The 21456-nt window shown below is 37.7% G+C and overlaps 1 protein-coding gene across 9 annotated transcripts in view; it reads left to right on the top strand.

Annotated features, from left to right (window-relative positions):
* Window positions 1-21456, top strand: part of BIVM (basic, immunoglobulin-like variable motif containing) — a 42755-nt gene that overhangs the window by 5780 nt on the left and 15519 nt on the right. For 5 of the 9 annotated variants that reach the window (XM_008957444.5, XM_008957445.5, XM_034936946.3 and 2 more), the window contains exons 2-7: window positions 718-801; window positions 2568-3167; window positions 11834-11960; window positions 16431-16526; window positions 17133-17237; window positions 17455-17549. In XM_008957444.5, coding sequence (XP_008955692.2) covers window positions 2690-3167; window positions 11834-11960; window positions 16431-16526; window positions 17133-17237; window positions 17455-17549 — 901 coding nt within the window. In that variant the 5' untranslated portion in view covers window positions 718-801; window positions 2568-2689. The remainder of the gene's footprint in view (window positions 1-717; window positions 802-2567; window positions 3168-11833; window positions 11961-16430; window positions 16527-17132; window positions 17238-17454; window positions 17550-21456) is intronic. The other 4 variants (XM_008957448.5, XM_034936950.3, XM_063595857.1 and 1 more) reach the window with 2 other exon arrangements.

Raw genomic sequence — 21456 nt, forward strand, 5'->3', positions numbered from 1 at the left:
TGTGAGCCACCGCACCCGGCCCTTACTGTCTGGCTAATTTTTAAATTTTCAGTCAAGATGGGGTTTCACCATATTGGCCAGGCTAGTCTCGAACTCCTGACCTCAAATGATCCACCCGCCTCAGCCTCCCAAATTGCTGGGATTACAGGCATGAGCCACCACACCAGGCCTAAAAACTGAAGGTTTGAATAGAGAAAAAGCATGCTTTAAAAGTAAAGAAAATGGAATTTTGCCTAGCATATGTGGAGTCCTAATATGCAGCTCTGTTTCCTTAAATTCCATGAAAGCCATGCAGTACCTTTGCTAGTTTCTCCTCACAGATCAGGATAACCTAGGGGGCTCTTGTGTAAATCGTCTTCTATTTCTTGCAGCCTAACTCATAGGCTTTCGTTGTTCAATATTTGTATGATGGTTTTGATACTATTTTTTGTAACCCATGACAGTTATTTTTATTTCTAATTTTTTAAGTAAGCAAATGGGCAGAGATATTAACTGGTAAAAGTCCAACTGATCACCCAGGGTGGATTGAATCTCTCAGCTGATGCTCTGTTGCTGGAGCCCTGAGAAACCCACATACCCTGCCTGGGCACCTGCCTGGGGTTGTCTGCTGCATGTCCTGGGATGGTTCAATTCACCAAGGACTTCCTCTGGTATAAATCTTCAGCTTCCTTGCATGCCCTCAGTTGCTATTTAAGCTTTCTGTTTTCTTCCCTAAAGGAATCAGTTTAGACTCGAAATTCAGTATTTCCTGAAACTGATCAGAAGTTAGTGACACCTTGATTGGATCCGTTTTTCTGTCAGGTGATGAATCTTTGAAAAATTTACTTTCTGTATTCTGTGTTTATTTAAATCTGTGGCCGTTATTCATCATGTATCCTTTATGCCTATGTACGTAAAAAATCTTGCTAACACATTATTTTTTAGACAACTTTATGGAGGTATAATTCACACACCATATAATTTACCCATTAAGTTATGCAATTCATTGGCTTTTAGGGTATTTACAAGTTGTGTGTTCATTGCCACAATCATTTATAGAATATTATCATTATTACAAAAAGAAACTCCATCACCCCCAAACCCCAAGCCCTAGGCAACCATGAATCTACTTTCTATCTGCATAGATTTGCCTGTTCTGGGCATGTTATATAAATAGAATAATACACTATCTGGTCCTTTGTGACGATCTTCTTTTACTCACTATAATGTTTTTGGGGTTCATCCATGTTGTAGCATGGGTCAGTACTTCATTTCTTTTTATTGCCAAATAATATTCCATTGTATGGATATACCACATTTTATTTATACATTCCTCAGTTGGTGGACATTTGGGTTGTTTCCATTTTTTGGCCATTATGAATAATGCTGCTATTAACATTTGTGTGAAGATGTATTTTCGTCTGTCATGGATATATACCTCGGCATGAAATTGCTGGACCATATGGTAACTCTGTTTAATTGTTGGAAGAACTGTTTTCCAAAGCAACTGGACCATTTTACATTTCCATTAGCAATGTATGAGGGTTATGATTTCTCCACGTCCTCACCAACCTTTTTGATTATAGCCATTCTAGCGTGTATGAGGTGTTATCTCATTGTGGTTTTGATTTGTATTTCCATGATGGCTAATGATACTGAGCATCTTTTCATGTGCTTATTGGCCATTTATTTTATTTTATTTTTATTTTTGATACAGTCTCGCTCTGTTGGCCAGGCTAGAGTGTAGTGGCGTGATCTCGGCTCACTGCAACCTTTACCTCCCAGGTTCAAGTGAGTCTTATGTCTCAGCCTCCTGAGTAGCTGGGACTACAGGCATGTGCCACCACGCCTGGCTAATTTTTGTATTTTTAGAAGAGACGGGGTTTCACCATGTTGGCCAGGCTGGTCTCGAACTCCTGACCCCAAGTGATCCACCTGCCTTGGCCTCGCAAAGTGCTGGATTACAGGTGTGAGTGACTGCGCCTGGCCTTATTGGCAATTTCTATACTGATTTTGGAGAAGACACTATTCAGATACTTTGCCCATTTTTAAAAATTGGGCTATTTGCTGGCCGGGCGTGGTGGCTCACATCTGTAATTCCAGCACTTTGGGAGGCAGAGGTGGGCAGATCACTTGAGGTCGGGATTTTGAGACCAGCCTGACCAAGATGGAGAAACTCCGTCTCTACTAAAAATACAAAATTAGCCGGGCGTGGTGGCGCATGCCTGTAATCCCAGCTACTTGGGAGGCTGAGGCAGGAGAATCACTTGAACCCGGGAGGTGGAGGTTGCGGTGAGCCGAGATTGTGCCATTGCACTCCAGCCTGGGCAACAAGAGTGAAACTCCATCTCAAAAAAAAAAAAAAATTGGGCTATTTGCTTTTTAATTATTTTTTAATTATTTGAAAATAATTTAATGCATATTTTAGACTAATTTAAAAAATAAGATAGTGATTGTGACTCCAGTCATATAGTAGTTGTAAAATTAATATAGAATGAAGGCATATGTATGCATAAAACTTGCTATGCTTTTTAGTGGCTCTTTGTGTATCTGGTGGATTGTTGATCATTCTTTTTCCTTCCTCTTAGGAGCTCATTTTGCAGCTCTCAAGCTTTTATAGCATGCTGTAAACAATTGTCAAAGTTGTTTATCAAGAAACAGATAGAGTTGCAACTTGTTTCTAGTAATAGAAACTTTTACACTGCATTCAATGCCTAACGTTGCAGAAACAGAAAGGTCAAGTGATTCTGGAAATGGTGAGCACAAATCTGAGAGAAAGTCACCTGAAGAGAATCTACAAGGTGCTGTAAAATCTTTCTGCACAAGTGCCTCAGGAGCACCCTTGGGTCCCAAAGGAGATGGTCATTATCCATGGAGTTGTCCAGTGACTCATACACGGGAAAAAATTTATGCCATCTGTTCAGACTATGCCTTTCTCAACCAGGCGACCTCAATCTATAAAACTCCAAATCCATCCCGCTCTTCTTGCCTCCCTGATAGTACCTCTTTATCTGCTGGAAATAATTCATCAAGATACATTGGTATCCCGACTAGTACATCGGAAATTATCTACAATGAAGAAAATAGCTTGGAAAACTTATCCAACAGCCTGGGCAAGCTACCTCTCGCATGGGAAATTGATAAATCTGAATTTGATGGGGTGACCACAAATTCGAAACACAAATCAGGTAAGGAGGGAGCCATGAAGTTCATATGTGAAAATAATGAGAAAACAAACACTATGTCTTGTTTAATCTTGCCATTACACATAGTTTCCTTGTATAATACTAGATAAGGAACATGGCTATCATCTTGTCTGTCATTGTAATTTTAGGAAAGTAACCTTGACATAGGGCATGTAGTTCATTACAGGGCTTCCACTGGAAACTTCAAGCATAAGCTTTGTATTAAATATTTTGAGAGATTTGAAAATCTAATAATGTTGTAAAATATTATAAACAGATGGTAGCTTAGAAAATGTTAATAACATGGCTAGAATAACTTACTACTGTTTCAGAGTTTTATAGGCACATGAAGTTGTATTTCCTGACCAAACATCTTTTCTTCCTGCTATATAAGGTTTTAGCTTTTTTTGTTGTTAGAATTTTTTTAGGCACCCAGCAAAGCCTCCATGTACCACCAAGTGGGTTGTGTACTGCTCAATTTAAGAGGATGCTGTTTACCGAGGTTGTGCATAACTTTCACAGTTGCAATGGGGTGGTCCTATGGCAGATAGAAATACTTTACACTTCTTTCTTTTGAATTCAAAGTAATACAGGAATTTTATGAGGCAGGTACTGTTAGCCCCATTTGTAGGTGAAGAAATTGAGGCTTAGAAGGGATAAATCTCTAGACCGAAGTTGCAGAGTTAATAAGAGGAGGTCAAACTAGGATTTGTATTTACTTCTAGTCTTCTCTGATGATTTTGTAAAACCTTAATGCTTCTGCTTGTTCATCTGCAAAATCAATTTGTTTCATAGAATGTTATGTAAATTTGTAATTCTTAAGGGTAGGAGGGGGATTTTGCTTTTTTTGTCTAAATTTGTGGGTAATGAGTCTGCAGTTTTCTTTTTGTCTAATGCCTTTGGCCAGTTTTGGAATTAGGGCTATGCAAATCTTCTAAGAAAAGTTGGGAAGTGTTTTTTCCTCCTGTTTTCTGAGGATTTTCAGAGAGATATTAAAATCTGTATTTATAATTATGGAGTTGTCTTGATTTCTGTTAATTTCTGACAAATTTTAATTTGTCCATGTCATTTACGTTGTCAAATTTGGGGGCTTAAAGTTAATGTTATCCCTCTAACATCTAAGGAATCTTTGTTGACAACTCCTTTTGCATCCTAATACTGGTAATTAATTTATTTTCTCTATTTTTTTAAAACTGATCAGTCTAGCTAGGAGTTTATCAATTTTGTTAATCTTTTCAAATAACCAGCTTTTAGCGTTGTTAATTTTCTCAATTGTTTGTTTTCTGTTTCATTGGTTTCTGCTCCTTATTATTTGCTTCCTCTGACTTACTTTGAGTTTACTTTGTTCTTCATTTTCGGACTTCTTAAGATGGAAGCTTAGATCATTGATTTTAGACTTTTCTACCATAAGCATATAATACTCCAAATTGCTCTCTAAGTACTGCTTTAGCTGCAGCTCACAAATTTTGATATGCTTATTATTATTATTTAATTGGAAACATTTTCTAATTTCCTTTGCAATTTATTCTTTGATACATGTATTACTTAGATGTATGCTGTTTAATTTCTAGATATTAATAGTTTTTCTAAATATTGATTTCTAGTTTAGTTCCATTGTGGACAGAGGGCATATGCTCTCAGTCTTTTTAAATTTACTGAGACTTGTTTTATGACCCAACATATGGTCTATCTTGGTGAATGTGCCATGTGCACTTGAAAAGTATGTGTATTCTGCAGTCATTGGGAGTATCTATAAATATGAATTATGTCAAAGTGTTTGAAAGTGTCATTCACATCTTTTGTGTCTCTGCTTAACTTGTGTCTTGTTCTATCAATTACCAAAAGAAGGGTGTTCAAAATCTTCAACTATGATTGTGAAGTTGTCTTTTCTCCATTTAATTTCTTTTTTAAAAACTAATACATGTCTAATAACAGAAAATTTACTGTCTTAACCATTTTTACGTGTACAGTTTAGTGGCATTAAGTACATTTACGTTGTTGTGCAACCATCATCACTATTCATCTCCAAATCTCTTTCCTTTTCTTTTCTTTCTTTCTTTTTTTTTTTTTTTTTGAGACAGAGTCTCTCTCTGTCGCCCAGGCTGGAGTGCAGTGGCGCGATCTCGGCTCACTGCAAGCACCGCCTCCCGGGTTCACGCCATTCTCCTGCCTCAGCCTCCCGAGTACCTGGGACTACAGGCGCCTGTCACCGCGCCCGGCTACTTTTTTGTATTTTTAGTAGGGACGGGGTTTCACCGTGGTCTCGACCTCCTGACCTCGTGATCCGCCCGCCTCGGCCTCCCAAGGTGCTGGGATTACAGGCGTGAGCCACCGCGCCCAGCCCTTCTTTTCATCTTACAAAATAAACTTTGTACCCATTAAACAATAAATCCTCATTCCTTCTCCTCACAGTCCCTGGAAACCACAATTTTACTTTTTGTCACTGTGAATTTGACTACTCTAGGTACCTTATGTAAGTGAAATCATATAGTATTTGTCTTTTTATGACTGGTTTATTTATAGCCACCCCTGCTCTCTTCTGGGTGCTATTTGCTTTGGAATACTTATTTCCATCCTTTTACTTTCAGCCTATTTGTATCTCTAGATCTAAAGTGAGTGTTTCAGAGACAGCATATAGTTAGCTAATTTTTTCTGTTTCTATTTTTGTGTGTGAACTCACGTATACAAAAACATATTTTTAAAAAATCCATTCTGCCAGTCTCTGCGTTTTGAGTGGAGAATTTAATCCATTTACATTTAAAGTAATCACTGATAAGGAGAGACTTTTGTCATTTTAGTACTTGGTATTTATATGTAAAAACTCTTTTCCTATACTGCTTCATCCCCACTTAACTTTCAGTTATTGATGTTATAAAATTACAAATTTATATATTGTGTGTCTGAAAACATAAACTAATAATTTTTATGTATTAATCTCTTAAATAATGTGGAAAACAAAATGTGGAGTTACAAACCAAAGTTATTATAATAATAGCTTTTTTATTTTTATTTTTTATTTTGAAATAGGGTCTTGCTCTCTTGCCCAGACTGGAGTGCAGTGGCACGACCATGGCTTACTGCAGCCTTGACCTCCCAGGCTTAAGCAATCCTCCCACTTCAGCCTCCTGAGTAGCTGGGACTACAGGTGCACATCACCACGCCTGGCTAATTTTTTATATTTTTTTGTAGAGATAGAGTCTCACTATGTTGCCAGGGCTGGTCTTGAACTCCTGGGCTCAAGCAATCCTCCTGCCTCGGCCTTCCAAAGTGCTGGGAATACAGGCATGAGCCACTGCTCCTGGCCTACTACTAGCTTTTAAGCTAATAATAATTTTTCAAAAATGTATTAGTCTCATAAATCATATAGAATACAAAAACTGGAGTTGCAAACTAACAAAATAACACTGGCTTTTATAATTGTTCGTGTATTACCTTCACTGAGGTAAATTTATTTCTTCCTATAGCTTTGAGGTACTAGCTAATGACCTTTCATTTCAACCAGCAGGAATCCTTTTAGCATTCCTTACAGGGCAAGTCTAGTGGTAATAAACTCCTTCAGTTTTTGTTTGTCTGGGAATGTCTGAGTTTCTTCTTCACTTTTGAAGGACAGTTTTGCTGGATTTAGAATTCTTGTTTGAATTTTTTTTTTATTTCAGCACTTTGAATATATCAGCCCACTTCCTTCTGGCTTCCAAAGTTTCTGATGAGAAATCTGTTGATATTCTTATTAACAGTCCATTGTATGTGATGAGTTGCTTCTCTTGTGTTGCTTTTAAGAGTCTTTGTCTTTTTGCAATTTTTAAATTTTTTATTTGATACGGAGTTTTGTTCTTGTTGCCCAGGTTGGAGTGCAATGGCACGATCTTGGCTCACCACAACCTCCACCTTCTGGGTTCAAGCGATTCTCCTGCCTCAGCCTCCCAAGTAGCTGGGATTACAGGCGTGCGCCACCATGCCTGGCTAATTTTGTATTTTTAGTAGAGACGGAGTTTCTCCATGTTGGTCAGGCTGGTCTCGAACTCCTGACCTCAGGTCATCCGCCTGCCTCAGCCTCCCAAAGTGCTGGGATTACAGGCGTGAGCCACCGTGCCCGGCCTTGCAATTTTATTATAACGTATATTGGTGTGGGTCTTTCTAAGTTCATCCTATTTGGAATTTGTTGAGTTTCTTGGATGTTTCATGTTTTTTAAATCAGATTTCGAAAGTTTTTAGGCATTATTTGTTTGGATAATCTCCTACCCCTTTTTCAGTGTCTTCTCCTTCTGGAACTTCTGCAATGTATAGATTGGTCCACTCGATGGTGTCCCCAGGTCCCTTAAGGTCTGTTTACTTTTCTTCAGACCTTTTTCTTTCTGTTCCTCATACTCAATTATTTCAGTTTTCCCATCTTCAAGGTCACTAATTTTTCTGCCTGCTCAAAACTGCCTTTGAATCACTCTAGTGAGTTTTTCATTTCAGTTATTACATTTTTCAGCCTAAGAATTTATTTTTGGTTTTAAGTTTTCTATCTCTTCATTGATATTTCCATGTTCTTCATACATACATCTTTCATTAGTTCTTTTGGCATCTTTAAGATAGTGGTTTTGAAGTCCTTGTCTAGCAAGTCTGCCATTTGGTCTTTCCAGAGATGGTTTCTGTTGGTTTATATATTTTTTTGTTTCTTTGAATGGGCCTTATTCTGTTTCTTGTGATTTTTTGTTGTTGTTGTTGGAAACTAGATATTCAAATATTATTTAATAATGCAGTAACTCTGGAAATCAATACCCATCTTTCCCAGAGTTTGTTGATTTTAGTTTTTGTTTTTTGATTGCTATAGGCTGTTTCTATGCTGGTAATCAACCTGAGGTATACATTTAAGGGCTTCTCAGGGAAAAGCCCCTGCCTTTCTCTGAGTGTGTACAGTGATTTTCTACATTTCCCTGTATAAGTGATTGCTTTTGAATATACTGTTTTTGAAATGTCTGGCTCCCCAAACAGAAAATGGAGAGAAAAAAAAACAGAACAAAAAAACCACACCAAAGGTGCTGGCCCCTTAAGTCCTCTGGAAGTTGCTTCTGTTGTAGTGGGAGGGGCTTGCAACATTGGAGGGAGAGTTGCAACAATGGCTGCCCCCCTGTATCTGTGCTTTCAAGATCAGAAGCAGCAGTCAGCAATCAGAACACAGATTTCCAATTTTCACAGGACATGGACCTTTTTGCCCACCATGGTTCCCACAAACTGCCTGGAGCTTCTCCAGGAACATATGCACAGTTTCTTGGACTTGGGGATAGGTAGTTGTACCTTGCTATGTACTGAAATTGACCAAAATTTGCATTTACTGTTCAGAACTTCCTCTGAAAGTTGCAATCCTTTGAATAGACTCTGGAATTCCAAAATAATTACATCAGACAGGTTCTGCCAGTTCAGTTGTCTAGGTGGGGAGACAGATTCCTGGTGCCTCCTACACTGCACTTAATTCTGTTAATTTTTTTAAAAATGTAATTTGAAGCTCTGTTATTAAGTTCACATACATTTATGAGATTTAGGCCTTCTTCCTGAATTGACCCTTTTATCATTATGAAATATATTTCGTTATTCCTGGAAGTATTTCTTGTTCTGAAAGTTACTTTGTTTGATATTAATAAAGCTCCTCAGCTTTATTTTGATTATATTTGCATGGTATATATTTTTCCATCTATTTATTTTAGTTCTAGAATTTACATTTTTATAGCTTCTATTTCTCATCTGAGATTTGCTATATTTTTCATTTATTACAAGAGCATTTTATCTATGTCATAATGCAGAGTTATAATATCTACTTTAATTTCTTATCTGCAAATTTCAAAATCTGGCCAATCTCACAGTAGGCCTTATCTTTTTTCTTGAGAATGAGTCATATTTTTCACTTTCCTTACATGTTCTATAATTTTGCATTGTATCCTAGAGAGTGGGACTATTATGTTATGGCAACTCTGGTATATTCCTTCAAAGTGTTGATTTTTTTTTTTGGTTTTGGGAGGCAGTTAATTTGGTTGAACTAAAACTGTAAATTCTGTCTCCTTGGTACAGCTCCAACCATCTCAGTTCAGCTCTTTCAGCTGTGTTGCTTGAATTTGCTCCTTGCATGCATGGTCCAGGGGTCAGTCCAAGGTTTGGGCCAAATTTATACACAGAATTTGGGCCCCCTCTTCTCTGTGGCTCTCTTCTTTCTGGGTTTCCTCTCACCTCACTTTCAGTGATGGTGATTGCACAGGACTCTGTCCTTTGGTTCTTCCAGTAAAAAAAGACAGTGGATTTTCTGCTTTTGTTTGCTCTTCTCATACCTTTTTCTAAAAGTCAGTGTGGTGAATACATATATTTGTGTGTGTATGTGTCTGTGTGTGTCTGTCTGTCTGTGTGTGTGTTTGGTGTTTAGGCTGTGTGTGTGTGCTGTGGGTAGGGTGAGGAATGGAAGAAGGAACTCAGTAATGAGAAGGAGCAGTGGGCGAAGGTTCTTGAAGCTGATGTGATGGGAGGCAGAAGGTGCAGGTGTTGCTCTTCTATGTTCCCATCTCAAACGGAGCTTTCACTTTGATGTGGCTTCTTTCCCTCAAGTCAAAAGAACTTTTGCCTGTGGGACCAGCTCTTTCTGTGGCAGTGCGGGGATTTTATGAAGTATGCTCATTTGGGCCATATATGCTAATTGATCCCAGGGGCAATCCGAGATTCAACAAAAAGAGAATAGGGGGCAAGGTCATGGAACCCTAGAGGGAAGTGTGAGTACAGACTGTTGGCAGAGCCTATCAAGGTCACACATTTCTATGTTTCATTAGCCTTAACATTTTAAGTGGCTGGGAAAACTACTTAGGGAATTAAGTCATTATTAGGCAGTGAAGACATCTCAAGAAATGTTAGAAACGAATTCTTCTGTTATCTGACTCTCTAAGAGTCAAGGAAATTTGGCACAATGAGATTTGGCACAATTGCTCACCTTTGCCAGTGATGTTCAGCTCTGTGAAAAGTGTGTTCTCTGTAAAAACTTAGAAAAAATAATTAAAAGGGTCGAGCATGATGGCTCACACTTGTAATCCCAGCATTTTGTGAGGCTGAGGCAGGTGGATTGCTTGAGCTCAGGAGTTTGAGACCAACCTGGGCAACATAGGGAGACCCTGACTTTGTTAAAAATACAAAAATTAGCTGGGCATGGTCGCACGCACTTGTGGTCCCAGGTACTCCTGAGGCTGATGTAGGAGGATTGCTTGAGCCCGGGAGGCAGAGGTTGCAATGAGTGGAGATTGCGTCACTGCACTCTTGTCTGGGCAACAAAGCAAGACCTTGTCTCAAAACAAACAAACAAACAAAAAGAATAATTAAAAGGAAGGTGAAACATTGATTCTTGACTTTATAGTCTTCATTATTATTTTTACAGAAATTCTCTGTGTAATAATAGTTCCTGAGTTCCAGCTGTTCGTAGGTGTCATATGGTTTCTGTGTATAGTATCTTGAAGGAATAAAACCGATCTCTTTCCATGTTTGCTTACTAGGCATATATGTATATAATCTATTTTATAATTTATGAATGACTCATAAAAATGAAATATTAGCCTTCAGTTAATTTTTATAACAGAACTGTTGTAAAATAGAATATGTGTGAAAGATTAAAGTATTTGAGCATAGCTATCTGAAATCTTAATAGTATTTTAGTGAAATGAGGCTTGGATGTTATTTATTGATATTTTACTTTATATAATTTTTTACTAGATACTTCACTAACAATTTAGAAATAAAACTTATAAAAATAAAAAGTATAGGGATGGATACCCCATTCTCCATGATGTGGTTATTTCACATTGCATGCTTGTATCAAAACATCTCATGTACCCCTAAGCATGTACACCTACTATGTACTCTCAAAAATTAAAAAAAATTAAAAAGTACAAATTCTCACTCTTACTTTTGGCTTCCTTTTATCTAGCTCCCAATTCTCCCTTCCCCAGTAGTAACCACTGTTGTTTGTCTTGAGGGTCTTTTGGAGAATGTTTGTATGTGTGTGCATGTATGAGTGTGTGTGTACATGCATACATACATGCATACATGCACACAGGAGGCTTGCTTTTCATTCTAGTTTCTGTGCTAGAGTTGCATTTTAGTATTGTACATGTGTGCATCATTCTTCATTCATTCTGTCGTCTCTGTCGGTCCAGAGATATTTTTAAACATCACATCATCACATTAATGGATCTGGTGCCTTTACTTTCTTAACAGAGTTGCTTTAATTTGGTTTTATTGTTTTATAGAAAGCCTTCATTTTCTGGAAAGTGGTCTAGTTAAATTTTTTTACTGTCGATAATTTGATTTTCTGGATGTGGCTAAAGATTTAGTGATTGACTGTTCCACCAGCTAAGTGACTAACTCTGGAATTGGAGTATAAGAACCTGACACGAAATAGGATTCATGGTTGTTTAAATTTGTTTTTATTCTTTCTCTTTAAGGTAGGGGACTATTATTGAAAATACATGTATCTTCATTGTGTTTGCAAATATCATTTTTAGAACCTGTGGCAGTTATTTATTTGTTATTATTTTTTCTTTGCACTTTCTCAGCAGAATTATTAAGGCAGTTACTTCTTAATTTTGGTGCATAATTAATTTTTGTCGTTTCAGTTTACTTCATCTTAAGCATTTTGCTTATTTTATACTCTTGTATTCTAGGCAATGCAAAGAAACAAGTTTCCAAGAGAAAAACTTCAGATAAAAAGCGAAGATATCAGAAGGAATGTCCTCAGCATTCTCCTCTTGAAGATATTAAACAGCGGAAAGTATTGGACCTCAGACGATGGTGATGTTATCAGTTTTTATTTTTTTCATTTTTGAAATATGTAATATATGTTGGCAATAACGTAGCAGTTTACAAATTAATACACTATATGTATCATAAATATTTTTATTTCTAAAATTATTACCAGGATTTCTGAATATTTAAAGTCTACCACAAATGTTTGAAGTAGATTAATAATGAGTTATGCTGGTCTTTCCCAAACTCGGCTGATTATTAGAGTCATCTGTGTGACTCCACATAACTGCCATGTAGATTTAACAATGATTAACCTTTTGATGTAGTTACATACTTAGCTTTTCATTGCTGAAGAATTTTCAAGTAAGTGACTGATTTTTATTGTATTTCATCTCAAGTTACCTAAGTATGCATCTCTAAAAAATGACTTTTTTCTACTTAACCACAATACTTTTGTCATACCTGATAAGATTAACAATATTTCCCTAGTGTCTAATTCCCAGGCTAAATTCATGTTTCCCAGATTATTCTGAAAAGGTCTTCATATCTGTTTGTTCAAAGTGGGACCCAGTTGTGAACCACATGTTTGCTTGTCATGACCCATAATTCTCTCAATCTAGGTCAGTCTCCACCCCACTTTCCCCCTTGTCTTTTAAAAATTCTATTATTTTAATCGACAAATGAGAATAATAAAGATTGACTTATTGAAGAGACTTGGCCAGATATTTTGTAGAATGTCCTACATTCCAGATTTGTATTTTCCTTTTAGTTTCCTAAATTATTCATCTAACCTCAATATTTCCTGTAAACTGGAAGTTGAATATAAAGACTTGATTAAATTCCAGTACAACATTTTATGCAAGAACACTGCTTCAGTGGGCCCTCATACTTCAAAGGTTTCACATCAGAAGGCACATGGTATCTGATTATCCAGTATTAGCAATTCTAAGTGATTACTGGGTTAAGGTGGTGACAGCTGTATTCTACATTGACGAGTTCTTTCTTTCTCCTCTGCTACCCTCAAGTAATCAGTAGAGTGACAGAGTGGCATTAGGTAATAGCCAGGTTCCATCAGCTTTTTACCTTATGGTTTTAGCCAAATGTATTGACAACCCAAACCCATTGATGATCCTTGTCTGAATATTTGTTGCAAAATGGTTATATTTCAAAATTCCAATTTTTTTTTTTTTTTACTTTTATTACCCAGCCTTCTTCTGTAGCTTTCACTGATCAACTGGGGCTATTTGGTTATCTTAAAATACAGTTCCTAGTCTAATGAAAACAAGTTTAATTCATGACAACTTCTATGTATTACTGACCTTGATTTGGGTTTTTAAAATTCCTTTGTATGACATTTTAGAAATATATTTTTATCACTTATTTAATAAATATTGGACCCTTTGCTGTAGGCTGAGAAACAGAGATGCACACAACATTGTCTTTGTTTTCCCAAGGTTTACAATCCAGTTGAGGTGAGGGGACTAAACAGAAAAATGTTAAATATCTTAGGCAGTTTGTCACGTGATGGGTATGAATCACTAATTAACCATGAAAGGAGGTAATGATCACCAAAATGCTTTACTAAGGTCCTGGGTCTTAAGGGAGGAAATATGAAGGGTTGGAGGGGTGAAGGGTCTTTGAAAGAATTACAGCAAAGTGTCTCTGGAATGTGGGTAATGAAGAGTAGAGTAGCTTGTCTAAAGTGAGGCTCAGAGAGGCCAAGAAACCTGCCAGTGTCACATGGCTAACAAGTAGAAGATCTTGTGTTGAAGCTGAAGAGTCAGACTCAACATTCATGCTGTTTGCGTGTAATACATGTCATGATCTGTTTCTTAGATATCAGGCTCAATATTTAGATTTTTTTTCTGAGTTAAAGATAAGCCATGGACGATTTCTTAACAAAAGTAACTTTTATCAAGATAAATTTGGAATAGTTAGTATGTAGGGAATAATGGAGAAGAGACATTAAAGTCACAAACATTCATTTTAGTTTCTTTGAAAAGAAGGTTTTGCTCGTTTGTGCTTCTAATCACTTAGATTTAAGCTTTGTTTCAACAACAAATCTGTGTAACTACATGTTAATAGTATAACATGTGAGGCCATGAAGGCTAGGACTAGGAAGGATAGATGGGAGAAATGCCCTGAGGGGAAAACATCACCAGGACTATAAGCCTGTTTTCCACTGAGAATATTACAAGATTAGGTTAGAATGGAAAGTCCCATAGAAGATAGTAGAATGTTGGTAAGCATTTTAACCTGGTCATAAACAAGACTAGGAAACAAGTTTAGATTGATGAAAAAGTATGAAAAATCTTAAGAGAAATTCCCCTTTCCCTCTCCTTTTTAAAAATTCTTTCAGGCCAAGTTTAGTGTTATGAGAAAAAATATATACATGCATGCAATACTTTGTTAGTAAATATATGTAAAGATAAATGTTGTAAAATATAAAACACTGTTAGTATTGGACTTGCAAAATAATCCCCAAAATTGAACTCTGGCAAAAATATTCACAGCAGAAAAAAAAATCAGTAAATGAATGAGTTGCTTGTGTTTTATCAGCATGGGCCATATAGCTTATGATGACAGAACTGTTAATAATCACTTGTCCACAAAGGTCTCTTAGGTTGGAGTTCGCACTCATATTTAAACAACTAGGGCAGATTACTTGAATAAGGACATTAGTAAATTGCTCATGTTTCCAGGGATGGGGGAAAGGGGTAAAAGGGAGTTGTGTTGTTCAGTGGGTAAAGAGTTTCATTTTTGCAAGATGAAAAAGTTCTGTTGCCTAACAATTTGCATATAGTTGACACTACTGACCTGTACACTTAAAAATAGTGTACATGATAAATTTGATGTTGTATGTTTTTATCACAATTAAAGAACAAAGCAAAACTGAGGGAGGACTCAATAGATTTGACAATAAGGTGTTGAAGACAGCACTTAGTATGTTAAGTGATAGTTATTAGCTTTTGTGTGTCAGTTTGCGTAGTTGAGTCTACAGATTTAGGGCTCATGGCACACGTTCTCACTGATAAGTGAGAGCCGAACAATGTGAACACATGGACGTAGGGAGGGAACAACACACACTGGGCCCTGTCGCGGGGTGGGAACCGGGGACAGGAGAGTATCAGGAAAAATAGCTAATGCACACAGAGTGTAATACCTAGGTAATGGGTTGATAGATGCAGCAAACCACCATGACACACATTTATCTATGTAATAAAGCTGCACATCCTGCATGTATACCCTGGAACTTAAAAAAAAATATTGAAGGGTCATGGTTAACTTGTATGTGTGCCAATATGCACAGTATATATACATATACAAATGCATATATGTACACATGCATATGTCTAATTTTTCATTTTGTAATTAATTTTCAGACCACACTAAAGTTGCTCTTAGTGATGATAGGTCTTGTTTCTTTGTTTCATTGTGGCTACTTCTTAGCACCTTCTTTAGAAAGCAGTTAGGAGAAGATCATTTGAAGGCCAACAAGTGTTGTGGGTTATTGTTAAGCTGATTTAACATTGTCTCCCCCCACAACCACGCTTGACTAGCTTCGCATTTGGCCAGGTGCAGTGGCTCACGTCTGTAATCCAGCACTTTGGGAGGCTGAGGTGGGAGATCACAAGGTCAAGAGATTGAGACCATCCTGGCCAACATAGTGAAACCCTGTCTCTACTAAAAATACAAAAATTAGCTGGTTGTGGTAGCGCATGCCTGTCTTCCCAGCTACTCGAGAGGCTGAGGCAGGAGAATTGCTTGAACCCGGGAGGTGGAGATTGCAGTGAGCCAAGATTGCACCACTGCACTCCAGCCTGGGCGACAGAGCGAGACTCTGTCTCAAAAAAAAAAAGAAAGCAAACGTATTTCTTCTTAAAACAGAATAAATAAATAGTCTGTCTCTTTCTCCTTCTGTTCACATTTGCCCCAGTTTCTTTTCTTGAATCATGACGGTTTGGAAAATTGTCTGGATTGCTTAGTGCCACTGAATCATGCCATGGAAGGATTTTGTATTTCACTTTTAAACTTCTCTGTGTCAGGAGAAGCACTGCTTCGTGGCTTCTTGCCCAAGGATTTTAGATGGACACAGTGGGTAATAAATGGATGAATTTTTGTTTGGGTTGAAGAATCTCTCTGAGAGGTTGACATGTGGGGGCAATGGTTTGTTTCTCTTGTATTTCTGAAGTTGCAAATAATCATGTAAGCAGTTCAACCAAGAGTTTACACCAAACTTTTAATAGGTGATATATCATTACTTTTTTTCCCATTGGTTTGGATAACATCCACTTTAACTGGCAGTTAGTCATACTTAGCTATTTTTGTTAAAGCAGGTGATTTATTATTTTATATTTATGACATGATTAATAAGTGAATATGGAAGATTTTACATTGACTTAGGGGATCAAAGTTTTCATTATATTAACACCTTTAATTGCCATGAGTTTTCTATTTCTAGCATGCATATTTTGTATTCATTAAAGTGAAGAAAACAGTCTTTTGTTTTCTCAGGTACTGCATAAGCCGACCACAGTATAAGACTTCTTGTGGTATCTCCTCATTAATTTCTTGTTGGAATTTCTTATACAGCACAATGGGAGCTGGAAAGTAAGTATGTCAATCTATCAGTATCCCCAAACTCCAAAGTAATTTGATGTTGCTTTTTCTATAACAGAAAAAATTTAAGAATAGATTTTTTATAAATTTAACAAAACCCTGCTGTATTTTAGTGTAAGTCTTTTAGCTTAAAATATATACATATTATTTTCAGTGAAATAAAAATGGGCTGGGTACAGTGGCTCACACTTGTAATGTCAGCACTTTGGAAGGCCAAGGCGGGAGTATTGCTTGAAGCCAAAGAGTTTGAGACCAGCCTGGGCAACAAAGCAAGACCCCACCTCTACAAAGTAAAAAAATAAAAACAACTAGCCAGGCACAATGGCATGTACTTGTATTTCTAGTCTCTTAGGAGACTGAGGCAAGAGGATCACTTGAGCCCAGGAGTTTAAGGCTGTAGTGAGCTATGATCACGCCACTGCACTCCAGCCTGGGCTACAGAGTGAGAACCTGTCTCTAAAAAAAAAATAAAATAAAATAATGAAAAATATTACTAATATTATTTGCAAATCAGACAAACATATTAACATTGAGATAGGCTGTATTTGCATATGACTGGAATTGAAAAATGAAAGGCAATGAATGTTTCTTTTGTAGCCTTCCACCTATTACCCAAGAAGAAGCTTTACATATTCTGGGCTTTCAACCTCCATTTGAAGATATTAGGTTTGGTCCTTTCACGGGAAATACAACACTTATGAGGTATGAAGACCCTCTTAGAGGCAATATCGTGTTTCTAGTTTTGCAAAATAATAATGATGTAGATGTGTATTGATAGTAAACCATGTATCCAGCTTCTGGGCTTCGACCTCTCATAGGTATACCAACTTTGGGCTATGCCTGAATTTCTTTAGAATTGGAATAATGCCATCTTTGTTGTAGAATTGTTGCCATGAACAAATCTTCTTGTTACTTTCAGGTGGTTTAGACAAATTAATGACCACTTCCATGTAAAAGGATGCTCTTATGTTCTATATAAGCCTCATGGGAAGAATAAAACAGCAGGAGAAACTGGTAGGTAAACATATAGAAGATTTACACACACACATACACACATGCACACACACACATACACACACACGGTTTAGAGTTCATCTCAAAGACTGCCTGTTTAGCTTCCTGGGACATTATGTAAACCCTCAGCACAGTCTGTTACTTGCATGTAATCTGTAGGGCACTTTTTAATATGCAGTTTAATATTTTACCTCTTCTAACCTTTTTATGTAGAACCTTTAGAACTTTAAGGTATATCACAAACACTACTCTAACACATTGTACTGTTTGGGTCCGTGGTGTGTGTGTGTGTTTGTGTATGTATGTATGTGCGTGTGTACGCGCACATGCTAGTAAAACTCTAAGGAAGCAGCAGGGAGTTAGCAGTTTTTCTTCCTAAGAAGGAATGTAAGGATTTGAGAATATTTGATGTTAGACCTGTGTGGTAACATATAATGGCAGGAAAATAGACTGTTGAAGTGACAGAGTTCTGCTATAAAATAGTCTTGTTTATAACAGAAATATTAATGGAGTTGATCTCAAGGATTATTTTAGTTATGTGCTAATTAAATAATTTGTACTATTTAGCAATTTCCATTTTTAAAATTGTTACAATCTTTTGACTGTATAAATCAGAAAATCGTAATACATTATTAAAGAAAAAATTATTCTGACACTTGTTAAAAGGGTGAGAAGACTTTATTTTAGACTTGTGAAAGGCCTATTGTAGTAGGAATGAGAGATCAGGCTCAACTCTGAATACAGCAAAGACAACAAAGACAACTGGGACTTTATAGCCAAGGGACACAGTGAGGGGTTTGGGGGTGGGATATTACTAAGAGGGTCAAGGGTATGGGGATTCTTGCTAAACTGGCCTAACAGACTTCTTGCTAAAGGCAGGTCAAGGGCTGAGACATCAGGAGTTGGCAGGGGAGGTCCGTGAGGAACTTGATTAGATATTAAGGGTTGTGGGTTCTCTCTAAACTGACTTAGCAGGATTCATGCTAAAACTGGACACAGAAGTCTAAGGTCCAGGCCTGTTTGAGAAGAGGACTCAAGGATTAATCAGGAAGAGAATTGTTATCAATAGAGGGTATATGGTTTACCAAGGTAAAAGACTGAGCACAAAGTCAGATATATTTCTGTTGACCTATATTGGGTATATCAGGTTGGTTACTTGGAGGCAGGCTTGGAGATTACATGTTGCTTTCTACACATACTAGTTTTGTGACCTTGAACAAGTCACTTGCTGAGCCTTGATGTAGATCTTTTATCTTTCTATATTTGTATAGGGTCAGTGTGAGGATAAAAGGAGACATACTTGTAATGTACTTAGCACGCTGTGTTACAGAGTAAGGACTCAGTAAGTGCTAGCATTTATTCCTACTGACTAAATTCTATGCATTCACATGGGGCCTGTCTATCCTTCTGGAAAACACAGCTTTAAATGCTGTGTTGCTATTTATTTCTGTTTCTAGTGAGACTATCACCACACTACTCTCAGTAAGTGATCAGGCAACGAAAAACTAAGAAAGGATATATTATCCTGTTTGGTAATTTTCTCTTCAGCTGTGTCTAGTTTGCTTTTTATACTGCCTATTGAGTTTGAGTTTTTTAAAAGAGGTTTTCAATCATTTTTATTCTAAAATATGTAGTTCTTTTAAAAATCTGCTTTTAAAAATAACCTCATTCCTTACTCATATTTTCAAACCCTTTTATTTTTTAAATCTATTGAAACTTTTTCCTCCGTATTTGGTGTAATGTAGGAAATGTGTATATATCTGATTTTGCTGTCTCTTGTTTCTTCTGGATCTTATTTGAGGTGTCTTCATGTGCCATGAAAAGAAAATGCATAATTTGGCATTGTCTTTTATAGTTCTTGAATGTTTACTTCCACAAGATGTGCCAAACCTTTTTCTGGTCCAAAAGATTTTTATGGTCATTCTCCAGTTATTAGAAGGTATAATAATGATTCTGTCAGTTGTGTTCATTAAAAGTTTTGTAAAATGTCTGCCAATGACATTTTGCACCCTGTAAACTGAATACATAGCAGTTCAGTGAAAGCAAGTGAGAGGGTAAGGGGTGTCAAGGCACAGTAATTAGCAACCTGAGCTGGCACCACCATGTGGAGTTCCTGCCCCTCTCTCAGGATAGCACATGTGTGACCTGGGACCTTTGGATGTCGGGTTGTATAGTGTAGACAGCATCCACACTCAATCCACAGAATAAATACTAGTAAAGCTTAATTTCTTTTTAAAATATGAGGGTCACTATAAATAAATGTTCTAATATTTTGTTTCTGTGCCCACAAAGGGGGTCATCTTGTATAACCACCTGGATGTGTCGGTACTGAAAATCATTAACCTAGAGGAGCAGTAGTTGGCAAATGTTTTTACATAAAAGGCTTGATAGTAAGTATTCTTGGCTTTGAGAGACACATGGTTCTGGGGCAGTCACAGCTGCTTGATGCAGCTGCTTGGATCTTGAAGGCAGCCATAGACAACATGTAAACAAATGGATATGGTGGTGTCCTGGGAAAACCTTACTGATGGACCTGAAATTTGAATATCACATGATTTTCACATGTCACAAAATATTATTTTTCTTTTGAACTTTTAAAAATTTTATTATTTATTTTTTAGAGATGAGGGTCTCATTCCGTCCACTAGGCTGGAATGCAGTGGCTGTGATCATGGCTTACTGCAGCCTTGAACTCCTAGGCTCAAGCGATCCTTTCCCCTTAGCCTCCCAAGTAGCTAGGACTACAGGTTCATGCCACTGCACCTGGCTAATTTTTAATTAAATTTAATTAATTAATTAATTTTTTTTTTTTTGAGACGGAGTCTCGCTCTGTTGCCCAGGCTGGAGTTCAGTGGCGCGATCTTGGCTCACTGCAAGCTCCACCTGCTGGGTTCACGCCATTCTCCTGCCTCAGCCTCCCGAGTAGCTGGGACTACAGGCGCCCACCACCATGCCCGGCTAATTTTTTGTATTTTTTTTAGTAGAGACGGGGTTTCACCATGTTAGCCAGGATGGTCTCGATCTCCTGACCTTGTGATCTGCCCGCCTCGGCCTCCCAAAGTGCTGGGATTACAGGCGTGAACCACTGTGCCCAGCCTAATTTTATTTTTTAATTTTTTTCAATTAAATTTTTAGAGATGGGGGCTCACTATATTGCCCAGGCTAGTCTTGAACTCCTGGCCTTAAGTGATCCTCCTACCTCGGCCTCCCAAAGTGCTGGGATTACAGGCATGAGCTACTGTGCCTGGCCCAATTTTCTTTTGATTTTTAACAATGTAAAAACCATTTTAGCTTGCTGCCCATTTCAACACAGGCTGCAGTCTGGAGACTGGATTTACCTGTTGGTGGGAGTTTGCCAAACCCTAACCTAGAGGATGAAGCCTAAATTCCTGAGCATGGTGTTTGAGGGACTGGCTTTCGAATATCCTGCTTCAGCCTACCTCCCCTGGTGTTCAGCCATGCTGGGCTCCTCGATGTTTCCCTGTTCTTCACAAGGTACAGGTCATCCTTAGGCCTATGTGCCTCACTGATGGGATGCCCTGCTGTGGAGCATGTGGAATGTGGGATTTCATATCTTTGTGATTGGTGGATTCCTATTTATTTGTCCATCTTGGACTTCAGCATAACAAATGGATATGGTGGTATCCCGCGAAAACCTGGGGGGATGGCTTTTTCTTCTGCTTGCCAGGCAGGATTCAATCCCTTCCTCTCCTGGGTTGTCACAGCACCATGTGTGCCTCTGGTAGAACTTTGATTTCATTGCGAGGTAATTCTTGGTGCACCGTATGGTTTCATGCAGAAAAACTAGAGTTGCCTTTCTTGAGGATTAGGCCAAGTTCTTACTCATTTGTGCATCACAGTGCCTGATACTTAGGTGCTCAGTAGGAGTTGATTTAATGAATTCTCA

The sequence above is a fragment of the Pan paniscus genome, chromosome 14, assembly GCF_029289425.2.
Source record: "Pan paniscus chromosome 14, NHGRI_mPanPan1-v2.0_pri, whole genome shotgun sequence".
NCBI lineage: Eukaryota > Metazoa > Chordata > Mammalia > Primates > Hominidae > Pan > Pan paniscus.